The sequence below is a fragment of the Lissotriton helveticus genome, chromosome 3_1, assembly GCF_964261635.1.
Source record: "Lissotriton helveticus chromosome 3_1, aLisHel1.1, whole genome shotgun sequence".
Classification (NCBI taxonomy): domain Eukaryota; kingdom Metazoa; phylum Chordata; class Amphibia; order Caudata; family Salamandridae; genus Lissotriton; species Lissotriton helveticus.
This window is the reverse complement of record NC_136061.1, coordinates 1,962,804,308-1,962,822,379: the sequence shown is the minus strand read 5'-3', so window position 1 is coordinate 1,962,822,379 and position 18,072 is coordinate 1,962,804,308. Positions and strand designations below refer to the sequence as shown.

General features: G+C 46.6%; 1 protein-coding gene across 1 annotated transcript in view; it reads right to left on the bottom strand.

Moving 5' to 3' along the window:
* IGDCC4 (immunoglobulin superfamily DCC subclass member 4) overlaps window positions 1–18,072 on the bottom strand; it is a 705,186-nt gene that overhangs the window by 57,941 nt on the left and 629,173 nt on the right. The window contains exons 16-17 of the mRNA XM_078684077.1: window positions 17,556–17,693; window positions 16,957–17,062 (exon numbers count right to left, since the gene is read on the bottom strand). Coding sequence (XP_078540203.1) covers window positions 16,957–17,062; window positions 17,556–17,693 — 244 coding nt within the window. The remainder of the gene's footprint in view (window positions 1–16,956; window positions 17,063–17,555; window positions 17,694–18,072) is intronic.

The window sequence follows — 18,072 nt, the reverse complement described above, 5'->3', positions numbered from 1 at the left end:
TGAAACTGTAGCGGTTTTCTGTTAAATGTATTAATATAAACATAATGGTGTGCTCAACCCTCATTCACTAGTGGAGCAACAATCCTGCAGGATTCCACTTGCTGTGTTTGGAACTACATTATCTGTGATTGCGTTATTAATACGATCCTCCAAAGATGTCAGTGCTTTTTTTGTTTCGCTTGGAGACATTCAGAGAATCAATATTTGTGTTGGCAGTTCAATTTCAAGTGCCCAGGGGTGTTTGAAGGATAGAATAAAAGAAGGTCAGGCTCCAGGCACAGCAATGTCATCTAAGCGGTCCTGACGAGTCACATGTATGCTTTGTGCATTTATGCACATAGTATTGGAAGCCATTTTGCTGCTCTGTACCAGTGAGCTATTCCCCTTACGGCAGTGAGATACCACTACTGCCAGGGACGGCTTATAAAATTTGCAGTGATAGATGCTCGACAGCGACTGTACAGGTGAGCACAGCAATTATGTGTGATTACTTTGGAAATTTGGGGAATTTGGCTATACAAAAAACACAGATATTCTCTTGTGGTTGGTCTGGACATAACTAGCAGCATCTCAACAAAACCGATTGCAGTCAACCATATTTACACAGCATCAAGGAAGTAGTCACACAACCACCTCCACCACCACTGCATACCAGCAGTTTCGGGCACTCAATCTCTGAACTAGTAACAATGGAAGAAGGCCTTTTAGGCTGACTTACTTGCCATTAACCCCTTCCATGCTGGTGACGGAACCGCTCCGTCACCAGCCTTGGTCGCGCTGTGCTGGTGATGGAGCGGTTCCGTCACGGCCCGCTTGGCGCACCTGCACGACGCTGATTTCGTGCCGCGTTCTATTGAGCGGCCGGGGTCGTGACGGAACCGCTCCGTCACAAGCACAGCGCGCCCGAGGCTCGTGACGGAGCGGTTCCGTCACGAGCATGAGAGCGCCGCGCGGCCCTCCTCCCCCCTAGCACTGAGGCGGAATTGCCGCCGCAGCAAAGGGGTTAATGGGGATATTTTTGCTTCTAAAAAGATAACAGCTCTGTTTGTGCATAACTTAGAAATGGCTTTGAAAGGTCGTTGGGGAGAGTTGGAGTATCACCAAGTGGCATGTGTGTGTTAGCAAATATTAAGATAACACGTCAACATTAAGCGGACACGCATACCAAGATCAACAACAGGATCTGAACGTGAATAACCAAAGAAATGTATGAATCCAATATATTTAATGCCACCATTTTGTCCCCAAACATTAGCTTTCCAGTTTATACAAATACACATACTTTGCTATCAGAAACAGTGGAGAAGGTTCTCTTGTGGCTGTGGGAGGTCACTGATGAAAACAATATATAGCGGTACAGAGTAATACAAACATATATTTCCACCTTTATGTGTACAAACCATCATTGGCCTGTTTTAAAGCCCAATCCTAAACTTTTACATTTGCCAAATTATGTGATTTACGCGGAGAAACAATCAAATGTGGCAGATCCTCCCTCTCAAGGATGCAAAACATTCCTGGCAGTAACGTGCTAGGGTTTGCCCTCTGATTCCATTGTAAACATCAAAGATCATCACAAACCATGAGCTGTTCTTGGCTAAAACTCACTGCCTGCTTCTCTTATTGCCCGACTAGTGCTCTCCCACATTCCTCCTGTTCGCAACACACTGGTCAGTGCTTGCTATTCCTGCTCATAAGTCACCGATTTGGGCTAATTAAATTGTATTTATAGCAGGAAGTAAGGCAATTAAAATATTTATATTATGTGCATTTTTTTACCTGTTTCTTTTTTGAGTCCATATGGGTTTTACTGGGTACGCTAATATGATCCTTTAAAGGTAAATTCACTCACGAAATGCAGACCGTAATGTAATAATTTTGCAAATAGACATCATGTCTGCTACCTTCATCTTCAGCCTGTGTAAGTTCAATTTCAGATATAACTTATTTCCTATTTTGATCTAAAAATAGACATTATTACAATTAAAAAGAACAACAACACACACATTGAGATGGTAAAAGTCCGCCACCCACAGTTTTGGGAAGTTCAAGGTAAACTGAAGTCTGATATGTAATTTGCTCAAGGACACTAGGCTAAATTCCACACTTAACGGAGAAGGATTGTGACATTCCTAAAATGGAGCTATGCGCTTTGATACATATACCCACATTAAAGGTGCACAAGGCTGCCGGCCATAATTTGCGTAAATACCACAGGAAGATGTTAAAAACGTGTCTCTTTTATTATCAAAATAAGGGGGGGTCATCTTAATGCGTAAATAAAATTGAATCCCCAGTAACAGTAACATTAGACAAGTTCTGTTTTTATTACAGAACCACACAAGACGTACATGCTTTCTTCTCGAACCTGCACAATGAGTTTATATTTTATTGCAGACAAGCAAAAACAACGTGTGAGCACACCATCCAATAGCAAAAGTAAATTCACAGTTTTACCTCGTCGGTCAGTGTGAATCACCTTTTTACAATTGTAGCAAATTGCCTAGCACAGGTGCACATTTATACGATTAATCACGTAAATGCCATCCAATACAGGATGCCAAAGAGATAATTGACCAATAAACTGCGAAATCTGGGGAGTCTCCACAGTCGCGGCCGGTGGAACATGGCAGTCGCGGGTAAGGGTCACAGGGGGAGAGGGGGATACAATAATTAAAAAAAAAATAAAAAATTACCTTACCGGGTCCTGAGTCCCATGCTGCCTTGCAGTGGCGGGGTCCCAACAGGAAGCAGCCTCAGGCAACCTCCCTCCTCCACCCCCCTAAGCCAATCACAATGCTGCAATGGCAGTGTTGTGATTGGCGAGGCGCAGCGGAGAGCGCCCCAGCCGGGCCATTTTCTCCATGTAGGCTGTATGCAACAGCCTAAATAGAGAAAAAGGAGAGTGCGCACGACTGGGGTGGTCGGCCCTGGGGCCGACCAAACAGTCAGTACCCACAACAGTGGGCTAGCCACTCCCCCCTGCCTTCAAGAAGGTTAGCCCGCCCACCCACCTGCCCACAACCAGGCACTTCTGCTTTCTTGCAGTGCGAGAAGCAGAAACATAAAATGGTAGTTTTACCATTTTATGTTTCTGCTTCTCGCACTACGACAAAGAAGTATGGCGATGCCCCCAAACCCCTATGGAGGAGCCGCCACTGCCTTTGTGGCAGCATTAAAGACATCAGCCTCCATGTGCAACTACCATGACTTTAAGGATGTGATTATTCGAGACCAGTAGATGGAGAAAACCAGCGGTAAAAAGGTTCAATAGATGATCCAACCCTAGCAGCAGCACTAGACATTGTTTGTCGAATTAAACATTCTGAATTGTACATAAGACAAATGTCTACCATAAATGGAGGAATGGAGCAAAGGGAAGTAAGGAGCATATCCAGAATTTGTCAAAGCAGGTTTAAACACATAATTGTTTGGTGACAGCTGTGTTGTCAAGCTAGACCATCAAATGTATTATCAGAAAAGTGCTTTATTGGAAGATGGAGGGGCCAGCAGCCCCTTCATCTAGCTCTCCCTAAAATAAAAAATTAACATAAAAAAAGAAGATAGTGGTCAATGGGGGGGATAACGGGGGACAGGTTACAGGGAAGCAAAAGAGGGTGTACAGAGAAAATGGAGCTCACAAAGGAGAGCAACATGGTACGAAGGATTCATTTGAGCAGAGAGAGCTCTCTGTAGGGAGATGCTGCCTTCTGTAGAGTGCTAGCGGTACTCCTGTATTAGTCTTGCATATTTTTGTGCTATTTCTAATGAGATCTGGAGGTGGGGACATTCCTTGCCATCCCTCAGGAAGGAATTCGTCCCACTACAGCTCAATGTTTAATAATTCTACATTTGAAATGTACTTTTAGCTTTAATTTACCTAATGAGGCTCAGGTATTCAGACATTCTGAAGTATGCCTCCTGTACCCGAAGCCTTTTATATCTGGGGTGTGACCTGTCGATGGATCACCTAATCTTCCTTCTGCCCAGGCTGCTACTGTACCAGGTGTCATGCACCCTAATACTTTGTGTTCCATGATATGTACATCTGTTGTAAAGCCATCCTGGTATGTGCTTAGTTTATGGTATGCTGTGCCCATTGCACATCCTGCAATCTGTGCAAGGGTCTGCACAATATTTGCCACTCCTGCAATGCAACTTAAATGCTGTATGCCATTTTTGAGTCTCTACCTGCCATGTTTCCAGCATATAGTGTGCATCCTCTGATTGCTGTTTGAGGAATTAATTGGCCATCTTGTGAAAGGAAAATGCTACTTACCCAGTATGCATCTGTTCTTATCATATAGAGCTGTAGAGCCATATGCTGTAGCATAGATCGCCATCTAGTGTTGTGTCCGGATGTTTGCACTTTGTTTTTGTTTGAAGAAGTTTTTGCAGTCACGAGGTAGGTGACTCCTCCTTTCGGTGATAGTGAGCATGGGCATCGACTCCATCCCCAGATTATTTTGCCGTCAAGGTGATGATGGAGTTAGTAAAAGGAGTAAAGGGAAATCCATGTATAGTGTATCTAAGTAAGATAATACTGCAACACATAAACGAACCCAGGGAGGTGGGTGGGCACCTATGGCTCTACAGCTTTATATGCCAAGAACAGATGCATACTGGGTAAGTAGCATTTTCCTTTCGAGGTATATGAGCTGTAGCTCATATGCTTTAGCATAGACTATACAGCAGTTATCTCCCAAGCGGTGGTTAACTTGTATCTGTTGCAGTGGTTCTTAAAACTGCCTGGCTCACACTAACTTGTTGTTTTGCTAACACATCTACACAATAGTGCTTTGTGAATGTGTGTGGTGTAGACCATGTTGCAGCCTTGCAAATGTCATCTAAGGGTAAGCTCCCTAAGAATGCCATAGAAGCCTCTAGTTTGCGTGTACAGTGCACCCTAGGAGGAATTGTTAACGTGCGCTTAGCTTTAATGTAGCATATTTGGATGCACTCAACTATCCACCGTGCAATACCTGCTTTTGATATGGGATTGCCTTTATGTGGTGGTGAAAAAGCAACACAGAGTTGTTTAGTTTTTCTAAAAGATTTAGTTCTTGCAATGTAATATTGTATGGCTTTTTTTATAATCAATGTGTGAAGAGCACATTCTGCCACTGAGTATGGTTGAGGGAAAAAAACAGGTAACTCAACAGACTGGTTGAGATGAAATGCAGAAACGACTTTAGGTAAAAATTTGCGGTTAGTCCCAAGAACCACTTTATTTTGGTAAATTTGTAAAAATGGTTCTTGTATAGTTAGTGGCTGGAGCTCACCTACTCTCCTAAGAGATGTGATGGCTATAAGGAAGGCTACCTTCCAGGTGAGAAATTGTAGTTCACATTTGTGCAATGGCTCAAAGGGTGGACCCATGAGTCTTGTAAGGACTATATTAAGATTCCACACTAGAGAGGGTGGCAGGCTAGGAGGAACGATTCTTTTGAGGACTTCCATGAAGGCTTTGATAGCAGGCACTCGTAACAAAGACAAGTGTTGACTGTTTTGTAGGTACACATCTATTGCAGCAAGGTGTAAGCGTATAGATGTATATGCGAAGTTAGAATGTTGTAGGTGTAACAGATAGCAAATGATGTTTGGTATTGAAGCATCTAGTGGATTGATTTTATTGTTTGTGCAGTACATTACAAATTGTTTCCACTTTGCTGCATAGCATGCTCTTGTGGTAGGGCGTCTAGCCTCTCTAATGACGTTCATGCAGTCTGGCGAAAGATTAAGGCAGCCAAACTCTATGATTTCAGGTGCCAGATCGCAAGGTTGAGTTGACTGGGATCTGGATGTCTTACCTCTCCATGGTTCTGAGTGAGAAGCTGGGGGGGGAGGTGTAGTTTTTTGTGAGGAACTACTGATAGTTCCAACAGGGCTGTGAAGGATTATTTACTTACCTGTAATCCTAGTTCTCATCAAGGGGTATACTCATCAAAGTCATAATCTATGAATAATCCCCGCCCATGTGCAGGATCCCGGAGCATATAGAAAATACATATATATATACATATATATGCATATGTGAAAACATATACATGCAACCTCAAATATTTCCAAAATGGCAAAGATGCTTAAATTACATAGGTTTGCATAGTAGCACTCTCCCAACCCCTAAGGAAGAAAAAGAGCAGTAAACATTTGTCATACAACAATGCTTTATTGCCATAGAAAAATCTGTAATTGCAGGCATTTGCCAGTAGGCTGCAGTAGAGTATAAAGAAACAAAGAAAACTGACACCTTGCCTTTAAGGCATTAGAGTAGGGGTCGCCTGTAGGCGACCCCCTGCTCCCATGATGCACCACAGGTGACAGTTGGGTCAGTTCTTTTTGTAGGTGCATAAACACCTGAGTAAATCCGTAATTAACATACCATAACTTTGCAGTAATGCTCGTCCGGGGAGGTAGGTGGGTCGCTTATGACTTTGATGAGTATACCCCTGGATGAGAACTAGGATTACAGGTAAGTAACTAATCCTTCTCATCCAGGGGATACTCATCAATAGTCATAATCTATGAATAGATTAGAAAGCCCATACCCAAAGTCTCGCGGACGAGCAATCAAGTAGATAGCAAAAACATGATTCAACATCACATCTATAATGCAGTTATGCAAACAAATTCCTTAAAGAGGCCTGTCCCACTTGGGCATCGGCCTGTGCATCTGAACCTAGGCAGTAATGGCGGGTAAAGGTATGTACTGAATGCCATGTAGCCGCCTTACAAATCTCAGATATTGGAATGTTGCGAAGGAGAGCTGTTGTAGAAGCTTTCCCTCTAGTAGAATGTGCACGAGGTTTGCCCTGTAAAGCTTTGTTAGCTAATTGGTAAGACAGAGCTATACAGGAGACGATCCATCTCGAGATAGACCTTTTTGAAGCTGACAGACCAGTATTAGTTGTACCATAATTAACAAAGAGTCGGTCAGACTTCCTAAGTGGAAGAGTTTTAGCCAGGTAAAATTTCAAAACCCTCCGGAGATCTAGAGAGTGTAAAGACCTCTCCGGGGGAGTGGTTGGTTGAGGGAAGAAAGTAGACAGAGCGATGGTCTGATTGATATGGAAATCCGAGACCACCTTGGGCAGGAATCCTGGATCTGTTCTCAGCACCACCCTATTGGCATGAAACACTGTGTAAGGTTGCTTGCAAAACAGGTCCTGGATCTCGCTCACCTTGTGGGCTGAGGTGATGGCTACCAAAAAGGCAGCTTTCCAGGTCAAGTGCTGCAAAGATGCCTTATGAATAGGCTCAAAAGGAGCACCAATCAACTTGGTAAGTACGATGTTAAGCTCCCAGGGAGGAGAGGGGGACCACACTAGTGGAAACACTTTCTTAAGCCCCTCTAAGAAATCTTTGACCACAGGCATGAGGAAGAATGAGGTCTGAGAAGGAGACTTCCTATAGGCTGTTATTGCCGCTAAGTGAACCCTGATGGAGGGGTACTTCAGGCCTGACCTTGCCAAATGCAATAAGTATGGGAGAATCAACTGCTCCTGACCTTGAATCGGATCAAGAGCATTGTCCATACACCAAATGTGAAATCTCTTCCACTTGAAAGCATAAAACTTTCTGGTGGAGGGCCTCTTCGCTTCTCTCAGGATGTCCATACAGTCAGCAGAGAGGTCTAGGTGGCCATACTGGATGACCTCAGGAGCCATGCCGTCAATCGAAGGGAAGGGAGATTGGGGTGAAACACCCTCCCCTCGTCCTTGGTCAGCAAGTCTGGGTGGCAGGGCAGCCTCCGGTGAGGAACCTCTGACAGCTGGAGGAGATACGAGTACCACCACTGGCGTGGCCACTCCGGCGCTATCAGGATCATCCTGGTGTTGGTCCTGTAGAATTTCTGTATCACAACCGGGATCAGAGGCAGTGGAGGAAAAGCGTACAGCAATGTCTGAGACCAGCTCATCAAAAGTGCATTCCCCCGTGATCCCTGCTGGGGGAACCGGGACGCGAAGACGGGGCATTTCGCGTTTGCCGCGTCTGCGAATAGATCTATGTCTGGTACTCCCCATTGTCGAAACACCTCCTGCGCGACGTCTTCGATGAGCACCCAGTCATGCGCTTCTACAAAGTCTCTACTTAGGTCGTCCGCCTGAACATTCAGGATTCCTGTAAAGAGTTTGATTGACAGAGCACAACCCAATCAAGTTACAAAAACAGGACTCCAGTGAGTCAACAATAACATAGGCAGAAACAAATCCAATGGTATATGTAGCCAAAATTATTGTATTCTTAGGCCTTCTTCTTTGTTGACCCACAGAGACAGAAACAAGAACATTGAATCTGTTTCTGCCTATGTTACTGTTGACTCACTGGAGTCCTGTTTTTGTAACTTGATTGGGTTGTGCTCTGTCAATTAAACTCTTTACATTTTGTTTGTATGTGGGCATCTCACATACATATTAACATTGTGGGTGGAACAGTGTCTGACATTGAGCCCGCTGGAGAATATCCTCTTTACTTCTTTAACTTTAGGGCATAACTTACACAGAGGTGCTGGCTGTATTGTACCACTGCCACCAAGTGTTCTTAGATTCAGGATTCCTGGAAGGTGAACTGCAACGATGGAGAGACCTCTCGCCAGAAGCCACCGCCAAATGGATTGAGCTTCCAGAGATAGAACTAGTGACCTGGTGCCTCCTTGTTTGTTCAGATAGAACATCATTGTTGTGCTGTCTGTCTGAACTTGAATGTGGCTGGGGTGCAGGGACGGGTACAGGGACTTGAGCGCCAGATAGACAGCCCATGGCTCAAAGAAGTTGATATGATAGCTTCTTTCTGTCTCGGACCAGAGACCTTGTACCTGCAGCTGGTCCATGTTAGCACCCGAGCCGTGTATTGAGGCATCCGTGACCACTGTCTGCGTTGGAGGCGACTGATGAAACGGAACTCCTTGCAGCAGGTGAGAACGTTTCATCGACCATCTGATGGAGTCTCTGGCTACTTGATGAAGAGAGACACGATCTTCCCAATGGCCTGGCCTCTGAGGCCATTGGTCCTCGAGTGCCTGCTGCAGAGGCCTCATGTGAAGGCATGCATTGGGCACAATGTAGATGCACGAGGCCATCGATCCCAGTAGTGACAAGACTTGTCTGGCTGTAGGATTTTGGGTGTCAAGCAGGGTGCGGCAATTCAGAAGCATTGAGGACAACCTCTCCTCAGAAGGACACACGCTTGCCTCTGCGGAGTCCAAGGAAGCGCCTACTGGTAGTGGTGACGTGCTATCAGAAACCTGAGAAATTGGCGATGCTTTACTGAGACAGGTATATGAAAGTAAGCGTCCTGCAGGTCGATGGCACACATCCAGTCTCCCTGGTGAAGGTGCAGAAAGATCTTGTGCAGGACTAGCATACAAAATGTCTCCTTTCTGATAAACCTGTTCAGCAGGCGCAGGTCGAGGATAGGTCTGTACTCTATGGCTATTCCCCGCTTTTGGACTAGAAAGTAGCGGGAGTATACTCCCTGATTTCTTCATATGGGAGGGACCTCCTCTATGGCCTTTTTTCGAGAAGGGTAGATACTTCGTCTTTCAAAAGCTGACTTTGGTTTGAGGAAGGCGCTTAAATTGCGGGGGAACTTGTGGAGGAGGAGACTTGACCCTCAGAAAGTAACCATGCTGCACAATATTCAGCACCCATTTGTCTCTTGTTATGGCTTTCCACTTTTCCAGGTGACAAGCTACACTCCCTCCCACCGGAGTGGCGAACGGTTGCGGAGGAAGCAACGACTCAAGGCTTGGGAGGCTGCTTGGAGATGGACTGATGTCTGTTGCTGTTGTTGCCTCTACCTCTCCCAGGGCGTCTTTGTTGGAACTGGGATCTTTGTTGGTTCTGGGAGGACCATTGAGGCATTTGAACCCTCTGTTGAAACGAACATTTGTCGCCCTGACGGAAACGTTTCTTGAACTCCTTGCGCTTCTCCAGACCAACAGCCTTGACAGATTCCATCTCAGCCTTCATTTTGGTCCTCTCGTCATCAGCGTGAGCCCCAAACAGAGATGAGCCATTAAATGGGAGGTTCAGAATTTTCTTCTGGGCATCAGGCTTGAGGCCTGTGAGGCGCCGCCAGGCCGAGCGTCGTGAACAGACTCCATGGGAGTAGCCATGAGTGGCGAGATCTGAAGCGTCCGCTGCAGCACTTATTATTTGATTGACTACTAACCCTCCTTCCTGTAGAATTTCAGTGAAATCCTGCCGGTCTTCTTTGGGAAGCTTCTCTGTGAAACGTGTGAGGGAGTCCCAAAGAGACCTGTCGTATCTCCCGAGAAGGGCAAAGGCACTCGCAACCTTCATTGATGACGCTGAAGTGTTGCACATCTTCCTCCCATCTGAGTCCATCTGTTTGCTATCCTTCTCAGGAGGTACAGAGGATGAGGTAGAAGCGGAGTGGGACTTCATGGCTGTGGCCACAATGACCGAGTCCGCTGGTGGGTCAGCAGTCTAGGAGCGGTCTGGTGATGCAAAGTGTCAAAGATGACAGACGTGAGAACCACCGGGGTATGCAAAGTGATGTTGAGTTTCTTTGCACCCCTACCCAGAACATCTGTGAAGGTCAAGATGTCATCTATGGGCGACACCCGTGATGGAGGCGTTGAGGAGAAGGTCGGAGAGTAGCCCTGGACCGTAGATCTCATAGAGGAAGACAATGTAGGTGATCTTGTGCGCCTCCTCTTATGGGGCCTGTGGTGATGACGGCTGTGACGACCCCTGGACCTAGACCGACGAGTAGAGGGCGATCTTGGTCTGGAAGGCGCCCTTGGTCTGGGAGGTGATCTTGGCCTGGGAGGCGATCTTGGTCTCCGAGGGGGAGACTTCGAGGTTCCAGCTGGAGTGCTTCTCGGAGCAGTGGGCCCGGATGGTGAAGACGTGCGGGAGTAATCCAAGTGAGGACTACTGCGGCCATCTGACACAGCACCTTGCGGACGGCGAGGTGACAGACTGCGGGCCCTCCACTCCGCTGGTTTGGGGGGTGCTTCTGGTGAGATCTCCACAATGTGCAGTCCTGGAGATGATGACCGGTCTCCTGACGATGATCTGGACCCGGGATCTGACTTTTGCGGGGACTCCGCAATTCCTATGACCTCTTCTCTCGACGTCGAGTGCTTCGACGGCAATGAGGTCTGGGTCACCATCGGCCTCGAATGAGGTCTCGATGGCCTTGACGTCGATCGCCTGCGGGGATGAGGGGACTCCGACGGCGATCTTCGGCGTCGAGTTGGAGACCTTGACGTCGATCTGCTACGGCGTCGAGTCGGCGGTGATCTGCCATGACGTTGAGTCAACGGCGATCTCTCACAACATCGTGTCGATGGCGAACTTCCCTGCCGTCGTGTGGAAGTCAATCTTCTTGACGTCGAGTGATGGGACCACGACGATCCTCTCGACGGCGATACGCCCTCCGTCGGCGAGATGTTAGTAGGCGTTACTCTCGATGCTGACCCCCTCAAGGGTGGCGGAGAGTGTCTCGACGTCTACGGAAGCCTCGACGGAAGCCTCGACAGAAGCCTTGATGTCGACGGAGACTTAGGTCTCTCAGCACCCACAGCCTTCGAGCCCGAAGTGTGGTGCCTCGATGCCGACTTACTTGCATGCGGTGGAGACTCTTGACGTCGAGATGGTGATCCTGAAGAGTGTCTGGGCCTCTTCGACGGCGACCTCGACCTCCTAGGGTCAGGAGAGGTGGAACATTGCCGCTTCTGACTTTGCTTGCTAGAAGATGATGTCCTGGGACCTCCATGGCCAACCACCTGATGACTCTTGTCCTTTTCCAGCAGAGCATGTAGTTTAATGCGTTCCCTGTCGCGCTGGGATTTCCGACTGGAAAAAATTGATGGAAGTCCACAAAACCAGAAGCCTTTAGAAACGCGAAAACGTCAAATTTTCTGAGAAATTCTCTTCAAAATCAGTTTTTGTGAAAAAACTGAAGCGCTCAAGCTCCAGGATCCTCTCAGAAGGAGCCGGAAAAAAGAACTGACCTAACTGCCACCTGTGGTGCATCATGCGAGCAGGGGGTCGCCTACAGTTCTTAAAGGCACGGTACCCCTACTCTAATGCCTTAAAGGCAAGGTGTCAGTTTTCTTTGTTTCTTTATACTCTACTGCAGCCTACTGGCAAATGCCTGCAATTACAGGTTTTTCTATGGCAATAAAGCATTGTTGTATGACAAATGTTTACTGCTCTCTTTCTTCCTTAGGGGTTGGGAGAGTATAGGTGCTACTAACCAACCCTATCTAATTTCAGCATCTTTGCCATTTTGGAAATATTTTAGGATGCATGTATATGTTTTCACATATGCATATATATATGTGTATATATGTATTTTCTATGTGCTCCATTATCCCGCACATGGGCGGGGATTATTCATAGATTATGACTATTGATGAGTATCCCCTGGATGAGAACCATGGTTATCGAGCCCAAGTGGGAGCAACTAGGAACACTGTCAGGGAATCTTGTTTGAGCTTCCGAACCACTAATGGAATTAGCGGGAGAGGTGGAAAAGCTAAAGCAAATTTTCCTGACCAATTCATCCATAGCACATTGCCTTTGGACAATGGGTGAGGCTACCTGGATGCGAACCTCGGGCATTTTGCGTTGAGGTGTGTGGGGAAGAGATCTATTTCTGGATAGCCCGACATCTGGGAATGGGAGGAGAACTTGTGGATGTAGTTCCCATTCGTGGATCTGTTGTCTTTGACAACTGAGCAGATATACAATCTGGTTTTTCATCCCTGGGAGGTGTTCTGCAAGGAGATATATCTTTTGAGATATGGCCCACCTTCATATGCTTTGAGCTAGTTGTGAAAGCTGTAGAGAGTGTGTCCCCCACTGTTTTTGTATGTAGTATATTGCTGTCATGTTGTCTGAACAAACTAGGACAGCTTTGCCTACTAGATGTAGTTGAAAAGCTTCTAATGCTAGAAAAATTGCTAGTGCCTCCAGATGGTTTATGTGGTGTCGTTTTTGTTGTAGGGTCCACATGCCCTGAGTGGTATGTTTTTGAAAATGAGCTCCCCAACCAGTGAGCGATGAGTCTGCTGTTAGCACTATCTGTGGAACCGGGTCCATGGATGGCCACCCCTTGGAAAGGTTTTGTGTATTTCACCACTGCAGAGAGCGATGGGTGTGACCATCCACCAACACTAGATCTGTTAACTGACCTTGAGATTGGTTCCACTGACGTACTAAGTATTCCTGTAGGGGATGCATTTGAAGTCTTACGTAAGGAACGATTAGAATGCAAGAAGCCATCATGCCGATCAATTGCATGAACACTCGGGCTGGTAGTGAGGCTGAAATTGTGATATCAGATTTTACATGTTGCGTACCCTGACTGGGTTGGGGTATGCTAAAGCTTTGCAAGTGTCTATTGTGGCTCCTAGGTATGCTTGCATGTTGGACGGCTGGAGGTGAGACGTAGTGATGTTTACAGTGAATTCCAGTCGTGAAGCAGCTGAACTGTTTTGTGAGTGTGGGGTATGCAGCTGTGTTGTGATCTTGCTGGTATTAGCCAGTCATCCAGGTAAGGGAAGACATGAATATTTTGTCTTATTAAATGAGCTGCGACTACTGCCAGACACTTGGTGACAACTCTGGGTGCAGTAGTTACCCTGAAAGGGGGAACTTTGAATTGGTAATGTTGTCCGTCCACCACGGACCTTAGATATTTTCTGTAAGCCGGGTGAATGGGAATATGGAAGTTGTGTGAATAGAAAGTCACCTTGCTGAAGCAATGGGAGCACCTGTTGGAGTGTGACCATGTGGAAGTGGTCTGACTGAATGTAGAGATTTAGCTGTTTAAGGTCTAGTATATTCCTGAAAGAGCCGTCCTTTTTTGGAATTAAGAAATACAGGGTGTACACTACGGACCCTTGATGATGTAATGGGACTGATTCTATTGCTGTTTTTGTAACAGAGAGAGAACAGAACCTCTTGTTTTAAGAGGGTGAGATGTTCTAGTGACATTGCACGTTCTCTTAGAAGAATAGTTGGAGGAGTGCAGGTTAGTTCCAGGCAGTAACCATACTGGATAATTTGTATTACCCACTTGTCTGTGGTAATTGACTTCCAGACAGGAAGAAACTGTGAGAGACGTCCCCCTACAGGAGTGGAATGTTGGGAGGTAGCGGAGGGAAGTCACTGTTTGTTGGCAGGGGATGTGTGGGTGGAGTTACCTCTGCCTCTTCCCTTATTATTATTTCCTCTGTATCCTCCTCAAAAGTAATCTCTGGAGGAGGTAGATTGGTTGCTACCCTTATAAGAGGAGGAGTTATTCTCGGTGGACACTGTTTTTTGAGCCACCCCAGTAAATGGAGCGGCGAAAGGAACCCCTGCTAGAAGATAACTGTAAGGCCCCCATGGACTTTGCAGTTTCCGTGTCTTTCTTCATCTTTTCCAGGGAAGTATCGACAGCTGGCCCGAAAAGATGCTCCTTATCAAAGGGCTGATTAAGTATGGAGGACTGTATCTCCTGCTTGACTCCAGAGATTCTAAGCCAAGCGTGTCTGCGTAATAGTATGCTAGTGTTGATGGCATAAGATGCTGTGTCTGCCGCATCTAGTGCGCATTTGATGGAAGTGTTGGTAATGAGCTTCCCTTCTTTAATGAGGTCGTTAGCTTTGGTTTTATACTCATCTGGCAAATGTTGCAGGAGTCTTTCCAACTCATCGTAGTGAGCCCTGTCATAGCGTGCTAAGAGAGCTTGAGCATTGGCAATACGCCAATGGTTAGCCGCCTGCGAAGACAATCTTTTGCCTGAGGCATCAATGAGTTTAGACTCCTCATCAGGAGGAGGGGCTTCGCCAGTGGTTTGAGAGTGAGCTCTCTTGTGGGCGTTAGATACCACAAGAGAGTCTAAGAGCAACTGACCTTTTATACATGCAGGGTCTGTAGGATCGGGCTTGTATTTTTTATCTACTCTAGGTGTGAGTATTCTGGATCTAACAGGGTCTTTGAATACCTCATTTGTGTGTTTTAACATGTCCTTGAGCATTAGTAAAGTATTGGTAGACCTTTGTGAGTGTGTTAGTGTCTCAACAAGGAAATCCTCTTCTAGAGGTTCTGTATGAAGCTCCACTCATGATATTGAGCAGCCATGTTGATAAGCTGAACATAGCCAATGTTGTCGTCAGGTGGGGAGGGTCTGGAAGGATACAGGTCGGGGTCATTGTCTTGATCTGGTTCCCTATTATAATTCTCCCAGGGATCAGTGTCCTGTGGTATGTCCTGATCATGTGGCATATCCTGCTCTTCATCCCCATCACCATAGTCTTCATTGTGTGGTCAGGTGATAGTGGAGGTGGTGGTGAATTTGATGGTGGAATGATTACATTTGAGCTAGGAGGAGGAGAGGGAGGTATGCAAGGGGGAGAAGGGTTAGTACCCATGTCCTTTTTTTTCCAGAGGTATAGGGCAATCCTCTCTGAGATCCAGCTTCCGTTTTTTAGGAAGAGTGGCCAGGAGGTGTCCAGTTTTAGGGTCAATGCTTAGTCTCTTTAGTTTTGGATCCAAAGGTGGGTCCTCCGACCGAGGCTCTTTGGATGGAGTATCTTTTTCTTTAGGCATTGATTTCGGCGTGAAAGATTTCTGCTGAGAGTCTTTGGGCGTCGAATGTTTTGAATCAGAGTGCTTGGTTTTAGCCGGTTTGGGCTCTGAAGCTTTCGGAGTGAAAGGTTTTGGCTCCAAACTTTTTGGTGGGAGGATCTCGGCTCGGAGCCTTCAGATGTCGAGGATTTCGGCTCCAAAGCTTTCCGTTTGGAGGATTTCGGCTCTGAACCTTTAGATTTGGAGGATTTCAGCTCAGAGGCCTTTGGTGTGGAAGGTTTCTTTGGTGCCGACGATGTGGAGATGGGCAAATGCTTTGTCTTGTGTTTCGGTGCCGAGGGTGTTGGTTCGACACCGGAATGGGGCTGGCTTGAGCCCGAGCCAGAAGGCTTGTCTTTGTGTTTCATAGCCGGGTTGGAGGGCGGGGCATCTGAACCTTTTTCTCGGTGCTGACCTGAGCCTGAGGGCGAAGGTGATACCGGAGCCTTAGATTTTGGTAGAGTGGTCACATGGAGATCTGTACTCATGGTACGTTGACCCTGAGTGATGTTGAGTTCTTCTTCCATGTCGGAGTCGGCTTTGGACACGGAGACCAGTTCTTCATCCTCGGCTTCTGCAGCTGGACGATGGAAATCTGAATCTTGGCCGAAGATGTCCAGTATGGAGCCGCTATCGTGTTGCATCTCGCAGCATTGAGCCCGACGATCACAAATGGTCTTCTTCGATCGGAACGATCGACACGCTTCACAGTCCTTTTCGTCGTGTTTCGGGGATAAGCAGAGGTTGCAAACCTTGTGCAAGTCAGTGCGTGGAAATTTAGCACAACAAACGGGACATAGCTTAAATGGAGTCCGTTCCATCGACTGCTGGCGTGGTCGGCACGCGTAGGCCCGACAGTCCGCCCCGAAGTTCCCGATCGAATGTTTTCCCAGTTTAAATGATACGCGTCAAATTGAAAACTGCGATCGGAAGACAATACCATCGAGGGTGGAGGATTGCCGTCGAAGGAGTTCGAGATTGATACCGAACCGGAGCGCGGCAATACACATCCGAACCCGATGGCGGAAAAAAACAATCTGGGGATGGAGTCGATGCCCATGCGCACTATCACCGAAAGGAGGAGTCACCTACCTTGTGACTGCAAAGACTTCTTCGAACAAAAACAAAGTGCAAACATCCGGACCCAACACTAGATGGCGAACTATGCTAAAGCATATTATCTACAGCTCACATGCCTCAAACATTTGATTCCTTGCCATACGAGGGCCCCAAAGTTGAAACATTCAAGGCCACAGAGGTAACAACTGTTATGTCCCTTACATGATTTCATCTCCTCTTTTCACATTTCATGATAACATTTTCACTCACTTTACACCCATACCAACCTTTCACCCTTGCTTACCTGTGCTTGCTGTTGCGGAAGCTGGCACACATACAAAAGAGGATGCACAGCAGCCCGAGGCAAACTCCCACAATGATGCCAGTCACTGAATGGATGTCAAGGACTTCTAGTCGGTAGAGAGGAACAGACAAGGGGAGCGGTTAGAATGGGAAAGTGAGACAAGCAGAAGTGCACATTGCCTGGGTAGACTGGCCCTGACTGTGTCAGCCTTCATAGGATTCAAACCTATGACCCATTGTTTGGAACCACCTCTGCGGGGGCACTCACCCTACTGAGTCACCTAGTTTGATGGCAGGCAGCACAACTCTTTATTTTCACTAGCTGCACTTACTACATCATTTGCGCATTCAGTCTTATTTACTCCTCACTTTTTTGGGGACCGCTGCATTTGGAAGCAGACTGGTCAACAGAGAACTTCAGAGGCATGTGATTGGCTCTTTCCCAGTCATACAGAGGCCACAGTTTGTTGAGAAATTCTCCAGTTTCACTATAGACTAGTCTGCCTCTAATTGAATGCATGCTCATAATAGTACTAGGTGCCAAATCAGGGGCACAGGCTGCCCTTCAAAGGATGGAAGATGGAAATGGAACATCAGTACCTGCAGCCTTGGCCGGCAAAGTTTGGACATCTTTCACAACAGAGAATGGCCCAGTTCCGACACTCGTCTTTGCTCCCATCTTGAAGAAGTACCTTGTTCCACTCTCAAGGCCCCGGATCTCTGTCCTCGAAATATTTCCTGTTTAAAATCAAACGTGAAGACAAACAACACATTTTAAGGTGTGCAAAGCATCTTAAGGAAAAAGGATGGGAAAGTCAAATTTCTATACAACCTTGAAATGCATGGACATAAGGAAATATGGGATGAGCAGTGATTGACTACATGCTTGAAAAATAATACATCAACGGTCTGTCTGGTCAAATAAAAATGAAGGTTCAGGAATGTGTGATGGAGCTCAAGTTGCAGGTGCTTACTGGCAGCAGAGGAAAACAATGGTGCAACAAAAGTCAAATTACATGGGTATGGTGCAACAAAAGACGACTCATATGGAAAAGATGCAACAAAAACCAACAAGCATGGGGATGTGTGACAACTCACATAATCATATGGAAGTGCT